Genomic DNA, 19,275 nt, shown 5'->3' on the forward strand with positions numbered 1-19,275 from the left:
TTAAGTAAATTAAGTCTATGAACATTTTGAAAGCGGCAGCAAGTTTGTTTAATCAGACAGTATTATTAAATGCTGTACAATTCCTCACCAAATTAATTTGAGATGCTGCATTAAAACTCTTCATCCAAAGATGGGTTAGCATGAAGAATTTACTATTACATGGAATATTTGAGGAGAATTACATAAATATATTTCAAGGGATGCTAGATAAATACACAGGAAAGAAAGAAACAGAAGACTATTCTGATGGGATGACAGATGGTGGGAGAAGAAAACAAAAACACTAGAACAGGTGGATTAAACTGACTCACCTTGTTTTATGCTGTAAATTCTTTGCAATTTTCAATTAAAACTAAATGACTTCCCAAGCATTTAGGAGCTTCATTTTATAATAAACTTACCAAAGTATGTCCTGGGGCGAAGATAGATCAATAGCACAGCTTTCCAAGCCATCTTTAAACTTAATGACTTTTGCATGTGTCCAGACAGGAAGGGCCAATAGAATTGAAATTGCCCAAAGGCAGAGGTTGATCTTAATGGTTTTCGACCTGGTTCTGAAACTTGTCAGACGGAATGGATGTACAAGGGCCAGGTACCTACGGACCAAAAAATCAAATAGACTTTCAAAAACCATCAAGACTTTTCATTTTACACAACTCTTTTTCATAACAATGATTAATTTGTCAGAGCATTGCTTGAAACTTATATAAAGGATATGCAAACAATATTTTAGAGATTTCTCATGTCTGCTGGGACTGCATTTTTACTAAATGCTGCTCCAGGAGTTAAACCAGGATTAAGTTAAAACTGGGAAAGTCGGTGGACTGAAACAGCACCACTGCAGGAGCCTCAGACTTTGCATTATGTTTGAGGAGTTCTGAAGAAGGACTCAAAATGTCAACTCTGCTTTCTCTCCACAGATGCTGCCAGACCTCTTGAGCTTCTCAGCAATTTCTGTGTTTGGTCCAAAAGTCTTTGTTGCCGGCTCAGTCCTAGAGTTCAGGACATCTGCTCAGGACTGGAGAGGAACTTGCAGCGGGAGGGGGAGGATGCAGTTGTCAATAACTGCAGGTTATAACAACACAGGCAGGACAAGTGTCTCCATACAGCTAGACACCAAATTAAGGAGAACAACTTCAAACATGAGGATTTCTGGATTATTTCTTGAACTACTTGCAAATTGGAATTAGGGAAACAAGATCAGAGAGATGAAAGTATAGGTCAAATACTGGTGCAGTGGAAGTGGTTTCTGGTTCATGAGGGCACTAGCACCAGTACTGGGTTAGTGGGGCCTGGACTGGAATGATCTTTATCTGAACCATGCTAGATCCAGTGTTTAGTAAGCAGCATATCTAAAGAAATGTAAATCGTGGGCAAAGGATCAAATTTGGAAAGTTGTATCATATCAGAGACAAGGCATGAGAGAAAGGTATTAATATGAGAAGAGATAAACTGGCTGCAACAGGAATGAATAGAGTGTACAGTTTTAAAAATGAATCATAGAAAAGGCTAAAAGCTACAAAACTAAAGGAGAAAACTAAATGCTTTTTAACTGAATACTTGCAGCATTTAAAATAAAACAAATGAAGTAACAACACAAATAGAAATAAATGGGTATGATCCAGTTGCCAATACAGAGCTATGGCTATAGGATGACAGACATTTGGACTTACACTTTGAAGGGCACATAAGAGAATATGACATGGGAGCAAAAGTAGGCTTTTTCAACCCATCGAGTCCATTTTCCTATTCAATGTGATCATGGCCAATATCCTAATCCTTAATTCTGCTTTCTTTTCTTTCCCTATTACTCTTGATTTCCTTGCTGATTAAAAATCTGTCTGTTTTAGCTTGAACATACTTAACAACATAATCTCGACAGCCCTCTGTGGTAAGGAATGCTACAGACTTTCTAGCGTTTGAGAGAGGAAATCCCTCCCTCTGTCTTAAATGTGCGAACTTTAATTCTGAGATTATGCCCGCTGGTCCTAGATTCTCAAATCTACTTTGTGTCATCTGTAAAGTTGGTCATGACATCAAAATATATATATGTGTGTGTGTATATATATATATATAGAAATATAAGTCAAGATTAGAATGGTGCTGGAAAAGCACAGCAGGTCAGGCAGCATCCAAGGAGCTGAAAAATCAACGTTTCGGGCAAAGGCCCTTTGATTTTCCTGTTCCTTGGATGCTGCCTGATCTGCTGAGCTTTTCCAACACCACTCTAACCTTGACTCTTATCTCCAGCATCTGCAGTACCCACTTCTGCCTTATAGATATATGACACTTAGGGAAGGACAGCAAAGAAAAGGTGGGGAGATTGTTGTGTTATTTAATTAATTTATTATGGCCCATCAAGCCATTCAAGGGCAATTCGGATGGGCAACAAATGCTGGTCTTGTCAGCAACACCCAAATTACATGTAAGAATAAAAAACAGGTATTAGCACATCAGAGAAAGATGACCTAAGCTCAGGAAACCAGGATGTTGAAGTGGTTTGGGTAGAGATGAGAAACGATAATGACAAGAAGTCACATGCAACACAAGCTCCGTGTCTGCTATCACATGGGAGGATGGAGAATAAGAAAGAAATATTAGAGCTTGCCAGAAAGAAATGACAAAATCAAGGGAGGTTTTGATCTGCATATAGACTGGAAAAATTAGATGGGCAAAAATAGCCTAAATGTAATGTACATAGCATGTTTTGGGATAATTTTTTTAGAACACCACATTCTGGAGTCAAAAGGAGAGCAGGCTGTACTCGACCTGATATTGTGCAATGAGGTGGGACTAATTAATAACCTCCTAGTGAAGGCATTGCTAGACAGCATCAATCACAGTATAATTGAATTTTACAACCATTTTGAAGGAGTGAAGAGTACATCAAGCATTAGCATGTTAAACTTATAATTACAAGGACAATTATAAGGGCACAAAAGCAGAACTAGCCAAAATGAACTGGCAAATTCGGTTAAGGGATAGGTGAACAGTGATGCAGTTGCAACCATTTAAGGAGCAATTTCAAAATATGCAAATAGACACCTCACCTCAGGCATTCATCCAGTTCAGTTTTGAATCTACTATTGACACCCTGTCAGTCAATGCATTTTAAATCATAACAACTTGCTATTGCAACACGTTTCTCCATTTCCTTTTAGGTTTATACCTAAACCAGTAAAAGGGTGGATGGTGGCCTTGTGGGAACATCACTAGATTAGTAACCCATACAAACCCGGTAAGGGCATGGGCTCAAGTCTGACCGTGCTAGCTAGTGGAATTTGAATTCAATCAATAAAATCTGGAACTGAGATTTAGTCAGTAATGGGAGGCATGAAACTATCACCATTGTCATAAAAATCCTGTATGATTTTGCTAATTCCCCTCGGTGAAAGCAACCTGCTGTTTTTATCTGGTCTGGCCTATCTCTAATATCAAACCCTTAACAATGTGGACCCTGTGAAATGGTCTCGCAAGGCACTCAGTTCAAGACACTTAGGGACGGGCAACAACTGCTGGCCTTGCCAGTGACATCCCACATCCCATGAACAAAAATAAAGAAAGCCAAAGAATTCACTTCAGCTGAGGCTGTGAGAGTCCCATTAATAATTTCAAGCCAGATCTGATACATTCATCGAGTTCATCGTAAGATGACTCGTGTGGTCAATCAGCACTGCTAACAGATGGAAATGATTGGAAGGAACTTTTCTGTGTATAGTAATCTATTAAATTATGCACACATCATAAACATCACACTAGTTTGAACTCAATTTATGTAGCATCCCTTCACTGCTTTAGGATGTTCAGTCGTACTTTGCAGACAGGTACTTTTGAAATGCAGAAATAAATGGATAAGTGGGAGACAATGCACATACAGCAAGTTCCCACAGCTACAATGGAACAATATTAGATCATTTGTAAGATTGATGTATAGATACTGGCCATAATGCTAAATGTCTTCAAAATATTGTCAAGGGATTATTAATGTTCATCTGAGAAGACAGAGAGGGAGACAATCTAGTGTTTCATTTGAAAGATGGCATCTCTGCTGGTGTTATTTTTTAAATACAGTTTGAGTTTTGATACATAAACTACATGGAGAAGAGGTACAAAGCAAACAAATGCTTAGATTTTCACCACAATTTCTGGAAACATAGTTGGTAGATTACAGCTAAAAGAGAAAAATAGGTTAAAATTGTTCTGCACATTGTGTGAATTTTTGACCTAACCTTTCTGATGGCACGTTTCTGTAAGGAAGTGGAAGTCTGGAGATTCCTCCCTTCAACTAATAACACACTTGAAATTTACCTTTGTCCTTCAACTGCATTCAATAATGCTTTTTGCTTTTCACTGATTATCAAAATTCAAGATTTAGATTTCCCTTCAAAATATTCAGTTCAATTGATACATAATTCAGTATATCAACCGATAATTATAGCATGAGAGCAGTCCTTTTTATACAATATTGATGATACTTATATACATAAAAAGACAAAAAAATGTTAAGGAAATAGAACAGTTTGATCCCCTATTAATTATTTTCATTGAACCACTCATCTTAGGTCAATGTTATTATAATGCCATTAAGCCATTTTCTCAAGGAGCTGACATATAAATTGATCTAGTGAAATGTAAGTCAATAGTTCATGCTCTGAATATATCATTGAAAGAATCTAACAGACCATGACTAAAATGTCTTTGTATATTGAAGAGTAGTGTCAGTATTGATATCTGTCGTCTTTAACGTGAATGAGTTCCAGATTAATAATATTATTTAATATAAATGTATGTAACTTCTGGGCCTTTGGGCTGCACAGTGTAATACATCCAGTGTCAAAAGCGTATGCAGTGAGTCTGGTGCTCAATCATTGACAGTGACTTACACACACACACATTCCCGATGATAACATTACTATCAGGGCTGAGTATGCTTACGGAAAAATGGATGACACGAGTTTTGAGGAGAGTGTTCTGTGAGCTGTTCAGGAGAGTAAGTTATTATCCCAGATGATGGGAACCTAGTCACAATCTGGTGCTGATGGTAACTGTTCACTACTTACATCCACAGGTTGGGTAGTTTTGAAATAACCCCTTGGATTTTATGAATCCTTATTTCCATTCCACAAATTTCTGTATTTAGAGAACACGCCAGGAATTCTGGTATGAAGGTCAGCAGGCCATGCAGGATTTTTTGCCATTTAATTTTAATTTTAAAGAGCAGAATATCCTGTGAGATATTGATCTCCATTGGCTGAATTCTTGACTGATATATAATGCTCAGTGCAAAGAGTTCAAAATTGGAAAGTTTATCAGTATTTGAGCACTTCAGGAGAATAAATGAAAAAAGTCATCCTGTATGCATTAGATAATCATCAATAATCCATTGTGAAGCTTCATGCTCCGCTCGTGGCAGACTCCACAATAACATCGCATTACAGAGTCATAGAGTCATGGAAATGTACAGCAGGGAAACAGACCTGTTGGTCTAACACGTCCATTTGACCAGATAATAAATAAAAATTGTTCCAATTGACAGCATTTGGCCCCAACCTCTCTGAACCCTTACTATTCAGATACCCATCCAGATGCCTTTTAAATGTTGGAATTGAACCAGTCTCCACCACTTCCTTTGGCTGCTCATTCCATACACGCACCACCCTCTGTATGAAAAAGTTGCCCATTTGGTCCCTCTCACCTTAAACCTAAAGCCTCTAGTTTTGGTTTCTCCCACTCTGGGGAAAAAGACCTTGTCTGTTTACCTTATGCATGCCCTTCATGAATTTATAAACCTTTACAAGGTCACCGCTCAGCCTCCAACACTCCAGGGAAAATAGCCCCAAGTCTTTTCAGCCTCTCCCTATAATTCAAACCCCCCAGCTTTGGCAACATCCTTGTCAATCCCTTTCAAGTTTCACAACATTTTTCCTAGAGTAGGGACACCAGAATTGCATGCAATATTCCAATAGCAGCCTTTTCAAGGTCCTGTATATCTACAACATGACCTCCCAATTCTATACTCAATGCACTGACCAATAAAGGCAAGCATACATTGTTCTATACCTTATTCTATGTTCCATATGGACACTTTTCTTCACTATCCTATTTACCTGTGACTCCACTTTCAAGGAGCTATGAACCTGTGCTCCAAGGTCTCTTTGTTCAGCAACACTCCCTTGGACCTTACCATTAAGTTACACGTCCTGTCCTGATTTGCCTTTACAAAATGCTACACTTCACATTTATCTAAATTAAACACCATCTGCCATTCCTCAGTCTATTGGTCCATCTGATCAAGATCCCATTGTACTTTGAGGTAACCTTCTTCGCTGTCCACGACACCACCAATTTTGGTGTCATCTGTTACTAACCAAACCTCTATGTTCACATCCAAATAATTAAAATAAATGATTAATAGCAGTGGACCCAACGCTGATCCTTGTGGAACACCGCTGGTCACAGGCCTCCAGTCTAAAAAGCAAACCTCCACCTCCACCCTCTCTCTCCTACCCTTGAGCAAGTTCTGTATCCAAATAGCTCTTTCTCACTGTATTCCATGAGACCTAATCTTGATAACTGGTCTACCATGAGGAGCCTTGTCAATCGCCTTACTGAAGTCCATATAGATCATATCCACCGCTCTGCCCTCATCAATCCTCTTCATTACTTCGTTAAAAAAACTCAATCAAGTTCACAAGACACGATTTCCCACACACAAAGCAAGCAATGTTTACAGACAATGGAAACTAAAATCGAACCATTCACATTGAAATAGAAATAAAAACCAGCAATATCTAAAAGTTGCTAATATTGCATCTTTTGTCCCAACAGCAACTTACATTTCCAACATCACTGATACACTCACAAACGAAGTTCCAAAGCTTGAAGTGGAAATGAAGTGACAAAATATTTGCCAACATAAGCTTACATCAGCTCACATTAAATTACTTAAAATTTAGTACTTATGGTTGCGAATCTTATCAAATCGAATGGATCGGTTGGAGAGACAGATAGAAGCGATGAGGAATTTGCAACAGCAACAGTATGTGATGGATGGCAGTTATAGGAAGGGGGGAAAGTCTCAGATACAGTCACGTAGATAGGTTAACTCCAGGAAGGGTAAGAGAGGTAGGCAGCTAGTGCAGGAGTCTATTGTGGATATACCCATTTCAAACAGGTATGCTGTTTTGGAAAACGTAGGGAGTGATGGATTCTCAGGGTAACATAGCACGAACAGCCAAGTTTCTGGTATTGAGACTGGCTCTAATGCAATGAAGGGTACGTCAGGTTCCAAGAGATAAATTACATTCGAGGATTCTCTTGTCCGATGTACAGACGGATGTTTCAGTTACCAGCAGCGAGAAAGCAGACTGGTGTATTGCTTCCCTGGTGCCCGGATCAAGGATGTCTCAGAGAGGGTGTAGAATGTTCTCACAGGGGAGAGGGGCCAGCAAGAGATCATTGTCCACATTGGAACCAATGAGATAGCAAGGGAAAAGGTTGAGATTCGGAAGGGAGATTACAAAGGGTTAGGCAGGAATTTAAAAAGGACGTCCTCAAGAGTAGTTATATTTGGATTACTCCCGGTGCTACAAGCTAGTGAGAGCAGGAATAGGAGGATAGAGCAGATGAATGCTTGGCTGAGGAGCTGGGTGTATGCTGTATGTGTATTTTGGATTATTGGAATCTCTTTTGGGGTAGAAGTGACCTGTACAAGAAGGATGGATTGCACCTAAATAGCAACAGGACTAATACGCTTGCAAGGAAATTTACTAGAGCTGCTTATAAGGATTTATACTGGTAAGTTTTGGGGGGGGAGAGGGGAGGGTGCATTGGGACCCAGGGAGATAGTGAGGAAAGAGATCAATCTGAGGACTGGTACAATTGAGAACAGAAGTGAGTCAAACAGTCAGGGCAGGCAGGGACAAGATAGGACTAATAGATTAAACTGCATTTATTTCAATGCAAGGGGCCTAACTGGGAAGGCAGATGAACTCAGGGCATGGTTAGGAACATGGGACTGGATATCATAGCAATTACAGAAACATGGCTCAGGGATGGGCAGGACTGGCAGCTTAATGTTCCAGGATACAAATGTTACAGAAAGGTTGGAGAGGGAGGCAAGAGAGGAGGGGAAGTGGCATTTTTGATAAAGGATAGCATTACAGCTGTACTGAGGGAGGATATTCCTAGAAATACACCCAGGGAACTTATTTGGGTGGAACTGAGAAATAAGAAAGGGATGGTCACCTTATTGGGATTGTATTATAGACCCCCTAATAGTCAGAGAGAAATTGAGAAACAAACTTGTAAGGAGATCTCAGCCATCTGTAAGAATAGGGTAGGTGATTTTAACTTTCCAAACATAGACTGGGACTGACATAGAGTTAAGGGTTTAGATGGAGAGGAATTTGTTAAGTTAATTTTCTGATTCAGTATGTGGACGTACCGACTAGAGAAGGTGCAAAACTTGACCTACTCTTGGGAAATAAGGCAGGTCAGGTGACTAAGGTGTCAGTGGGGGAGCACTTTGGGGGCAGCAACCATAATTCTATTAGATTTAAAATAGTGATGGAAAAGGATAGACCAGATCTAAAAGTTGAAATTCTAAGTTGGAGAAAGGCCAATTTTGATGGTATTAGGCAAGAACTTTCAAAAGCTGATTGGGGGCAGATGTTCGCAGGTAAAGGGATGGCTGGAAAACGGGAAGCCTTCAGAAATGTGATAACAAGACTCCAGAGAAGACATATTCCTGTTAGGGTGAAAGGAAACACTGGTAGGTGTAGGGAATGCTGGATGACTAAAGAAATTGAGGGTTTGGTTAAGAAAAAGAAGGAAGCATATGTAAGGTACAGACAGGATAGATTGAGTGAATCCTTAGAAGAGTATAAAGAAAGTAGGAGTATACTTAAGAGGGAAATAAGGAGGGCAAAACTGGGACATGAGATAGCTTTGGCAAATAGAATTAAGGAGAATCCAAAGGGTTTCTACAAATACATTAAGGACAAAAGAGTAACTAGGGAGAAAATAGGGCCCCTCAAAGATCAACAAGGCGATCTTTGTGTGGAGCCACAGAAAATAAGGGAGATACTAAATGAGTATTTTGCATCAGTATTTACTGTGGAAAAGGACATGGAAGATATAGATTGTAGGGAAATAGATGGTGACATCTTGCAAAATGTCCATATTACAGAGGAGGAAGTGCTGGATGTCTTGAAATGGTTAAAGGTGGATAAATCCCCAGGACCTGATCATGTGTACCCTAGAACTCTGTGGGAAGCTAGAGAAGTGATTGCTGGGCCTCTTGCTGAGATATTTGTATCATCGATAGTCACAGATGAGGTGCCGGAAGACTGGAGGTTGGCTAACATGGTGCCACTGTTTAAGAAAGGTGGTAAGAACAAGCCAGGAAACTATAGGTCAATGAGCCTGATGTGGTGGTGGGCAAGTTGTTGGAGGGAATCCTGGGGACAGGATGTACATGTATTCGGAAAGGCAAGGACTGATTAGGGATAGTCAACATGGCATTGTGCATGGGAAATCATGTCTCACAAACTTGATTGAGTTTTTTGAAGAAGTAACAAAGAGGATTGATGAGGGCAGAGTGGTAGATGTGATCGATATGAACTTCAGTAAGTCATTCGACAAGGTTCCCCATGGGAGACTGATTAGCAAGGTTAGATCTCATGGTAACAGGGAGAACTAGCCATTTGGATACTGAACTGGCTCAAAGGTAGAAGACATAGGGGGGTGGTGGAGGGTTGTTTTTCAGACTGGAAGCTTGTGACCAGTGGAGTGCCACAAGGATCAGTGCTGGGCCCTCTACTTTTTGTCATTTACATAAATGATTTGGATGCGAACAAAAGAGGTACAGTTAGTAAGTTTGCAGATGACACCAAAATTGGAGTTGTAGTGGACAGCGAAGAGGATTGCCTCAGATTTAACAGGATCTTGACCAGATGGGCCAATGGGCTGAGAAGTGGCAGATGGAGTTTAATTCAGATAAATGTGAGGTGCTGCACTCTGGTAAAGCAAATCTTAGCAGGACTTACACACTTAATGGTAATGTCCGAGGGAGTGTTGCTGAACAAAGAGACCTTAGAGTGCAGGTTCATAGCTCCTTGAAAGTGGAATTGCAGATAAATAGGATAGTGAAGAAGGTATTTGGTATGCTTTGTTTTATTGGTCAGAGTATTGAGTACAGGTGTTGAGAGGTCATGTTGCGGCTGTACAGGGCATTGGTTAGGCCACTGTTGGAATATTGCATGCAATTCTGGACTCCTTCCTTTCAGAAAGATGTTACGAAACTCAAAAGGGTTCAGAAAAGATCTACAAGGATGTTGTTAGGGCTGGAGGATTTGAACTATAGGGAGAGACTGAACAGGCTGGGAGTATTTTCCCTGGAGCATCGGAGGCTGAGGGGTGACCTTATAGAGGTTTACAAAATTATGAGGGACATGGACAGGGTAAATAGACAAAGTCTTTTCCCTGGGTTTGGGGAGTCCAGAACTAGAGGGTATAGGTTTAGGGTGAGAGGGGAAAGACATAAAAGAGACCTAAGGGGCAAGTTTTTCACACAGAGGGTGGTTTGGGTATGGAATAAACTGCCAGAGGAAGTGGTGGAGGCTGGTACGATTGCAACATTTAAAAGGCATTTGGATGGGTATATGAATAGGAAGGGTTTGGAGGGATATGGGCCGAGTGCTGGCAGGTGGGACTAGATTGGGTTGGGATATCTGGTCGGCATGGACGGGTTAGACCGAAGGGTCTGTTTCCATGCTGTACATCTCTATGACTCTATGAGTCTGTAACGCTGAAGTGGCTTAATAACAAACCAAGAAAATATATTGGAGTGATCTTCTATCATATTTAGATAGTGGGACATCTTGTGATATGGACATTTCATTGAATTGACTGATGTACATCTGACTCTTAAATTCCCAGCTGTGAGACCTGACTGAGTTCCCAGCACTTGCTTCCATGTTTTAACACTCATAACTGGATAGGTCAGTACAAGATGAGGCGTGGGTATGTGATTGAAGCTTGTATTGATCGATCTGGAGTCGTGAGTTCAAATCTCAACACAGTAGCTGAGAAATTCAAACAAAATTAATAACAGTAAGGTTAAAAATCACACAACACCAGGTTATAGTCCAACAGGTTTAATTAGAAGCACTACCTTTCGGAGCACCGCTCCTTTATCAGGTGGTTGTCTCCAAATCATTAAAAATAATGGTAGCCATTAAGTAACTGCATTCTCATTAAAAAGTGCACATGTTTTACTCATAATCTTTAGAAAAGGAAATATTTCCTTCATTGCTCTGGCCTATATGTAATTCCACACCCACAACAAAGTGCATGACTCTCAATTGTCATTTGAAATGACTGAGCAAGTCACTGATTCGTATTCAATTAGGCAACTGGCAAAAAACTAAAAATGTTGGCCTTAATTGTCAAGTGTGTCCACATCACATGCATGAATTAATTTTTAAAAAGAGTTATTTTTGATTAATTTAAAGATCTGTTAACTTAACAAATTTGTTCTCTTGCTTACCTGTCCAGACTCATAGCAGTCATAATTGCACAACACGAAAACTGATTGCAACTGTCTAGTGATGTGATAGTGGTGCAGAGAGTACTGCCAAACACCCACTTGCCTCCTTGTGCCCACTGATGAATCAGAAATGGCATTCCAATAATATGAACCAAATCTGCCACAGCTAGGTTACAAATATAAATATCTGGAATGGTCTTCCGCACTGATCTGAAACAAATCCAAATGTAATTTAGTCAGAATTGATATTAATGCCCAGTAAATTAAATATATTTGGTGCCTCATGAGAGATACTTCATGTTGTTTAGTGATGGGTTTATTCAAGCAATGGGTTCAGTAAAGGAGACTACAGTGTGATGACAATAATATGCATTGCTCAATTATAATCACATGTCCTGTTAATTCTAACATTTACTAAGGGTAATTTATTAGATATATATTTATTTTAAGAAATTAATTGTCTCTGTATTTTTATCAAAGTATATATTAATTCATGTAATTTTAGTGTAATATCTGCGATAATTTTCTGACATAACACTCCAAGCAAGGAATCTGTCCTGAACAAACTGCAAATTTGGATATTTATGGTGCATGGATTTGCAACCATAAAGATAATGGTTGGATGAGGAATCCCAGCGACAATGGCTCCAAACCTACCAACTACCTACTTCATGCAGGTATATTCAAGTGAGTGAGAAAGCATTAGGCTTCATATTTTTCATCATTTGCCTCAATGCATCAGAGGGCACTTTGAATGATTTATGTTCCCAGTGTGCAACATGGATGGGGAATTTATGAATTAAAAACAATGTTCCTAACTTCCATTGGACTATGGGCAGTGTAGTCAATTGTAGGATAATTGATTGAACTCAAACTAGCCTCAATTTTATTAAATTGGTAAAAAGAAATACATAGTCCTTCGGCAATTACAAGAGCATCAGGCCACTTATGAGCTGAGTAATTTTACATGGCGTCTTTAAACTAGAAAGTTGCCAATAATCCAAGTCACTCTTGTGAAGAACAATCAGATAAAAACTGATACCACGTCAGAGAAGGGCTTATTATCAGGGGTGATTGAAACCTCGACCAAAAAGGCAGGTTTGAAGCTTGGCCATAAAGAAGGGTAAGGAGTAGGTCAGACAGAAATGGAACTACAGAATTTAGGACCTAGATGCCTGGAAATATGAGTATCAATAGTGGGGTGAAAAAAATGGAGAAGATGTGCATGTGCAGAGATCATGAACAACTTATGATCAGGCAGAAAGTGAATCTATTGGGAGCAGATTTATGAACACAAAGTGACAGGTTAATGCAATTATGCAGATTAGGATGTGCGTGATAGTGCTCCTGGTGTTAGGTAAAACTCTTTACTAACTTTGCACACGTGAATATGTGAAGCTAGGTGGCCCTGGTGGAACTCAAACTGAGCAGGAAAGCACGAACCAGGTGCTGCCTGATAACAGGCACCTTCCATCATTTTACTGATGATCAAGAATATTCTGATGGGGTGACAATGGACTGGGTTGGATTTGTTTTGCTTTTCATTTATAGGGCATACTGGGGCAAATTTCCACATTGTTAGGTCAGTGCCAGTGTTGCAGATGGTATGTTCTGGATTTCAGGTCTTCAGGACAATTGCCAGAATATTGTCAGGATCCATAATCTTTTCAGTATTCAGTGACTCTAAGGTTTTCTTGATAACATGTGGAATGAAAAAGGTTGGTTGAATTTTGGCATATGTGACACTGGAGAGCTCTGGAATAGTATGAGATGAATTATTCACTCAACACTTCAAGTTGAAGGTTGTTGTTAATGCATTAGCCTTAACTTTTGCGCTGATGTGCTGGGCTCCCCCTTGACTGAGTATAAGAATATTTGAAGAACGTCCTCCTCAAGTGAGTTGTTTAATTATCCATGACCATTCAAGACTAGATACTGCAGATTTTAGATCTGATCCATTAGTAGTGGAATTACTTGGTCTATCACTTGATGCCTATGCTGCTTACCAAAGTAATAATTCTGTTTTGTTGCTATTGACATCTCAGTTTTCTGTATGCCTGGTGCAGCTCTTGGCCTGCCCTCCTGCACTCTTCATTGAATCCTATTTCTCTTTTCACCACTTCTCCCACCACCTCCAAGAACAGGAAAATTCCACTGCATATTGGAGCAAGAGATGTTCTCTGACCCGCTGTGATCTCCAGCATTTACTGTTTTCAGTTCAGTTCTTCTTGAAACTGCTTGCGGAACGCTTCAGAGAACACCTCAGGGACGCCCGGACCAACCAACCCAACCACCCCATGGCTCAACACTTTAACTCTCCCTCCCACTCCACCGAGGACATGCAGGTCCTTGGACTCCTCCACCGGCAAAACATAACAACACGACAGTTGGAGGAAGAACGCCTCATCTTCCGCCTGGGAACCCTCCAACCACAAGGGATGAACTCAGATTTCTCCAGTTTCCTCATTTCCCCTCCCCCCCACCTTGTCTCAGTCAGTTCCCTCAACTCAGCACTGCCCTCCTAACCTGCAATCTTCTTCCTAACCTCTCCGCCCCCACCCCACTCCGGCCTATCACCCTCACCTTGACCTCCTTCCACCTATCACATCTCCATCGCCCCTCCCCCAAGTCCCTCCTCCCTACCTTTTATCTTAACCTGCCTGGCACCCTCTCCTCATTCCTGATGAAGGGCTTATGCCCGAAACGTCGAATTTCCTATTCCTTGGATGCTGCCTGACCTGCTGTGCTTTAACCAGCAACACATTTTCAACTGTTGTTCCAGCATTGACCACTATGGTGTTCTGGCGTTGCTGAGACTAAAATATGGCCAGCCAATCAGATTGGTCAAATTGTGTACAGAATGTTCTGTGCCTGAGAGTGGGAGTCACATTCTAACTTTAATAAACCAACTATTAGAGTTTGCAAGGCGCTGACTGACTTGTGACTGTCTGAGGGTTGAGGAATACATCTTCCCTTTACAATTCACCTTTAAAAAATGTCTAATGATCTTTTATAGCACAAAATCACCAATATCTAAAGATCAGTGGGACATTTGCCAATTAATACTGATTTTTCAGTGTCTTATTTTACTTTTGATTTAAATACAGGTTTATTTAGAATGTTTAAGTCAGACTTGTTTACCTGCTTTGGAACGCCTGCACCAACAATTGTTCCTTATCTTTGTATAACTTGACAGCAGAAGAATGCAAGTGTTTACCAGATAGAATTCTGTGTTATTCTAAAAGCTTATGACTCAAAATAACACCTTGCTTCAACTAAAATATAAGCATTAATATTCAATAATTCTGAATGCTTCTGGTACAATCTGAATACCAGTAGCTTCCTTAATCTTTCAGTTTTGTTTCTCTGTACCTGGTAATGGTAATGAGGATGAGAATATTTCCGACCAATCCTGTGGAACAGATAACACCAATGAAAGAAGGAAGGAGTATTGATTCTACCATATCAAACATGTGATAATGTACAGCGGTGAAGGACTCATTTATCCAATCAGATTCATTGTGCCAGGTCCGATACAGTGTCTGAGATCCATTCATTGTCTGTATGGTTTTGATTCTTGCTCCTGCAGTGAGAACAAAAATAGTACTATAATTAAGAGTAGGTATTCTAGTTAGAAAGGATCATAGAATCAATAGAATCCCCTACAGTTTGGAAACAGGCCATTCAGCCCATCGAGTCTACACCACCCCACTGAAGAACTTTCTACCTAATACCATCCTCCCATCCTATTCCTGAATCCTGTGCTTCCCATGGATAATCCATCTAACCTGTACATCCCTGGACACTATCAGAGGGTGTAACTTATAAGGGTCATGTCAATGCTGATATTATCGCTGGATATTATTTTTTTCTCACGCTCACCCAATAGCTTCTTCTTATTGACTCTCAGTCCATTGGGGCATCGTATTTGAAATTGTTATCTCTATAATTATACTCCTTCATGGCCTTACCCTCTATTTCTCTTACTTCTATCAATGCTATAATCATCCATTTCACCTCCAACAAAATGCCCCAAACCTCAAATTCACCACTTTCTTTCATTCCAACACCTGTGCATTACTTGCTCACCTCATTTTACCTTTTTTTGAGGCCCCACTTTTGAACTCTCTCTCCACACGTTCCACCTCCTTACCCACCCTCTACACTTCTAAGGTCATTTTAAACCCATATCATTGACTGGGCTTTTGCTCACAAAACTTAAACATTATTTCTCCCCTTTGTTTGAATAGGTATGTTAAAGCTTTCTATTTCTGTTAATTACATAAGTTAACAACATTAAAATATAATAAAACAAAGAATTGAGGCTGCTAAGATCTGAAGCAAAAGCAGAAATTGCTGGAGAAACTCAGCCGGTGAAGTCACATAAGGTCTGCTGAGCTGGTAGATTGGATAGAGAACTGGTTTAGTCATAGTAGACACAAAGTAGCAGTGGAGGGGTATTTTACTGACTGGAGATCTGTGACCAATGTTCTTCCGTAAGGATCACTGCTGGCACTCCTGTTGTTTGTTAACTATATAAGTATCTTAGAGGAGAATATAGGTGGTCTGATCAGTAAGTTTGTGGACCACACAAGGATTGGTGGAGCCATGGATAGGAAGGAGGATTGCCAGAGGATACAACCGGATATAGATAGGCTGGACAGTTGTCCCAATAAATGGCAGATGGAGTTTAATCTAGACAAACGTGACATGATGCATTTTGGAAGGTACAATGCAGGAGGGGAGTATACAGTAAATGACAAAACCCGTGGCAACATAAACACACCGAGGGATCTAGACATACAGGTCCACGGTTCCATGAAAGTAGCAACACAAGTGGATAAGGTGGTCATGAAGGCATATGGCATGATTGCCTCATCAGTCAGGGCATAGAATATAAAAAATTGGCAAGTCATGCTGCAATCGTATAGAAGTTTAGTTCGGCGACATCTAGAATATTGTGTGCTGTTCTGATCACCACACTACCAGAAGTATGTGGTAACTTTGGAGAAGGTCCAGAAATGATATTGTGGTTTGGAGGTTGTTAACTAAAGAGGAGACGTTGGACAAACTTGGTTTGTTTTCAGTTAAATGTCAGCAGATAAGGGGCAACCTGATAGAAGTTTACAATATTATGAGAAATATAGACAAAAATGAATGTTGGAATCTTTATTCCATTGGTGAAATGTCAATTAATTGTGACATAGGTTTAATGTATAAGTTTAAAGGGGATGAGAGAAGGAAGTTTTTTGCACTTACCATAGGAGGTAAGTGCCTGGAATGCACTGCTAGAGGGGATGATGGTGGCAGATATAAAGCAACTTTAAGAAGTGTCTTGACAGATATATGAATCAACAGGGAATAGAGGAATACAGACTGTGTAGAGGCAAAAGATTTTTAGTTGAGAAATGTATCATGTGTTGGTGCTGTCATGGTGGGCTGAAGGGCCAGTTCCTCTGCTGTACTGTTCTTTACTCTTTGTTTAAAAACATGGTGTAAAGTTTAAGATTTGAGGATTCTGATAATTGCCACAATTCTTGAAAGACTAAGGCAAATTTACTTTTATTTCCAATGTTGCTATTTGGAATTAACAGACAAACCTGTTAGGTGATTTAAATTCTGAAGGTGAAAAAAAAAACTGAGAGATTTGGACATACTTGACAATTCATCTAACACTCTGTAATTAAGCAACAGGGCTGAGGGAAATTATCAAAATGTAAAAGTTCAAGTTACTGAGTAAGAATAGCTGGTATTACTTTAAAGCTTATAAACAGTTCCACAACTGTGCATAAAGATCTAGTCATTTTTAAATTCCAATCTTTCATACCCAAAGTCAAAGAAGAAGCCATTTAAATGTAGTCTATCCTCCGGGAATGCAATAGCCCAGGGAGCTCTGAGATCCACACATTGCTGAATTGAAATCATTACACTGTGTGGTCAAGCAATGTGCACTTTAAACAAACTGATTGGTGCTCTTTGAACAAATTGTCTAGTTCCAAAATATAATATTAAAAGCTAGTTTAAGACAGGATAATAATTTGTAGCTCCAGCAAATTCTTGAAAGGGAAAGAAAAGGAACCACCACATACATGGATAGTAGATGTACACTTGGAGCAGTGCATGATTATACGATTGCCTGGAGCAGGTGAGAATGTATGTTAGCTCAAGGGATGGTTGTACATAATATGAAGAGATAATATGGAACCTCACAGCAATAGCAGCAAGAAGTTGGAGTAGTCAAAGCTAAGGTTCACTGATCATTAACCCAGTTATGACTATATAGGAGAATCAAGAATAGGTCCTCTTGCAAAACCAGGCTTAGCACTTTGCTGGCAATGCCCTTATAAAGTGCTAGTAGCCACGTGTGGAAATGAAAAGGAAATTTCGGTTGTAACACTTGACACAGATCAAGGATTATGGAAATGTGATGAATAATAAAGATTAATTGGTGACAACCAGTATCTGCGATGTTCTCTTTATTATGGAAACTGCAGACTTGCTGATTTGCCTGGCAACCATAATTGTGAAAGGAATTGAGTCAGTTTGTTGTGAACCCAACAGGCCTATCCAATAAACTCAAGTAACATCTCTTGCAATCAAGAAGTACTCAATTTATTTATCATTAAATTGTCTAATTGATGTGAATGTTGATTGCAGGTTCACATTTTGCATAACCTGTTGAGCCTGAATGAGAGAAGCTGGTTAATTCGAGTAAAAGCACATGAGGATATGGGCTGGCTACATGGCTAAATTTTACCGCCTGAGTTGCCAATTTAATTGTAAATAGAAATTTGAATTGCTAGAATAATTGTATAGAGCTGCTTGAAATTTATTAATGAATTATTAGTTATTGGCTATAAAGAATTGTTCACATATAAATTACATTGAGCAGAGCAATGTTCCAATGGACTTTTATGCTCAATTTGACTTTAACCATCACAACGGTATAATGCACAAAAATACAGTGATTAGGGGAGATAGCAAACGGCTGAAGGACTTTCCTGTACCCAAACATGTGGCTTACTGCTTGGGTGTAGGTCGTACTTGTTCATAAGGATAAGTTGAAAGCCATGTATGATTTTATTATCTTCCTAAGCTGCACTCTTAAAATATCCAGCATCTACCACGAACCAACACTTGTAGAGAAGAGGAATACTATGAGACCACCAGTGTGCCTCATAAGCAGAATAGTAATATACTGCCCAGTGAGCAACTCAAGTTTTTGCTTCCACACCCAAGTACCATTGACAATCAGATTTTTGGTTATATCTAACGTCTAACCTCAGCACAGGGACGAGATGAGTATAATCAATCATCGAACCCAAGACTTGTTGAGATACCTGTTTCTTAAAGGGAAGCCAATCCAAAACATGCCAGAACAGAAGATGAAGAAAGAAGCTGGGACACAAGGGAAGCACATTCAATTAATCCGACAGGACATCAAACAACTAGGAAAGGATGTGGAAGCCAAACTCAAAAACACACAGGAGCGGCAGATGGTTTGAGACTGGGGTCTTATCCCTGGATTAGAATTGTGTACCACACAGAGTTGGTGGTATAGCTGGTAATCCAGGTTGGACTCATTATTGAATGTGAAGTTTGCTACTGGTGTAGATGCTGATAATCACTGATAAAAATATTGCCTAAAGGGCTGCATTTAGATAGGAAGAGATCTGGGGGCAAGTTTGTGATATAGCTGTACAGGTTCATTGGAACTTGTAAGT

The 19,275-nt window shown here is 39.8% G+C and overlaps 1 protein-coding gene across 1 annotated transcript in view; it reads right to left on the reverse strand.

The window, feature by feature from the left end:
- Window positions 1–19,275, reverse strand: part of mchr2a (melanin concentrating hormone receptor 2a) — a 54,638-nt gene that overhangs the window by 17,492 nt on the left and 17,871 nt on the right. Inside the window, exons 2-4 of the mRNA XM_060820718.1 lie at window positions 14,924–15,134; window positions 11,552–11,761; window positions 402–596 (exon numbers count right to left, since the gene is read on the reverse strand). Coding sequence (XP_060676701.1) covers window positions 402–596; window positions 11,552–11,761; window positions 14,924–15,108 — 590 coding nt within the window. The 5' untranslated portion in view covers window positions 15,109–15,134. The remainder of the gene's footprint in view (window positions 1–401; window positions 597–11,551; window positions 11,762–14,923; window positions 15,135–19,275) is intronic.

This window comes from Hemiscyllium ocellatum, chromosome 3 (assembly GCF_020745735.1).
Source record: "Hemiscyllium ocellatum isolate sHemOce1 chromosome 3, sHemOce1.pat.X.cur, whole genome shotgun sequence".
In the NCBI taxonomy this organism is placed as follows: Eukaryota; Metazoa; Chordata; class Chondrichthyes; order Orectolobiformes; family Hemiscylliidae; genus Hemiscyllium; species Hemiscyllium ocellatum.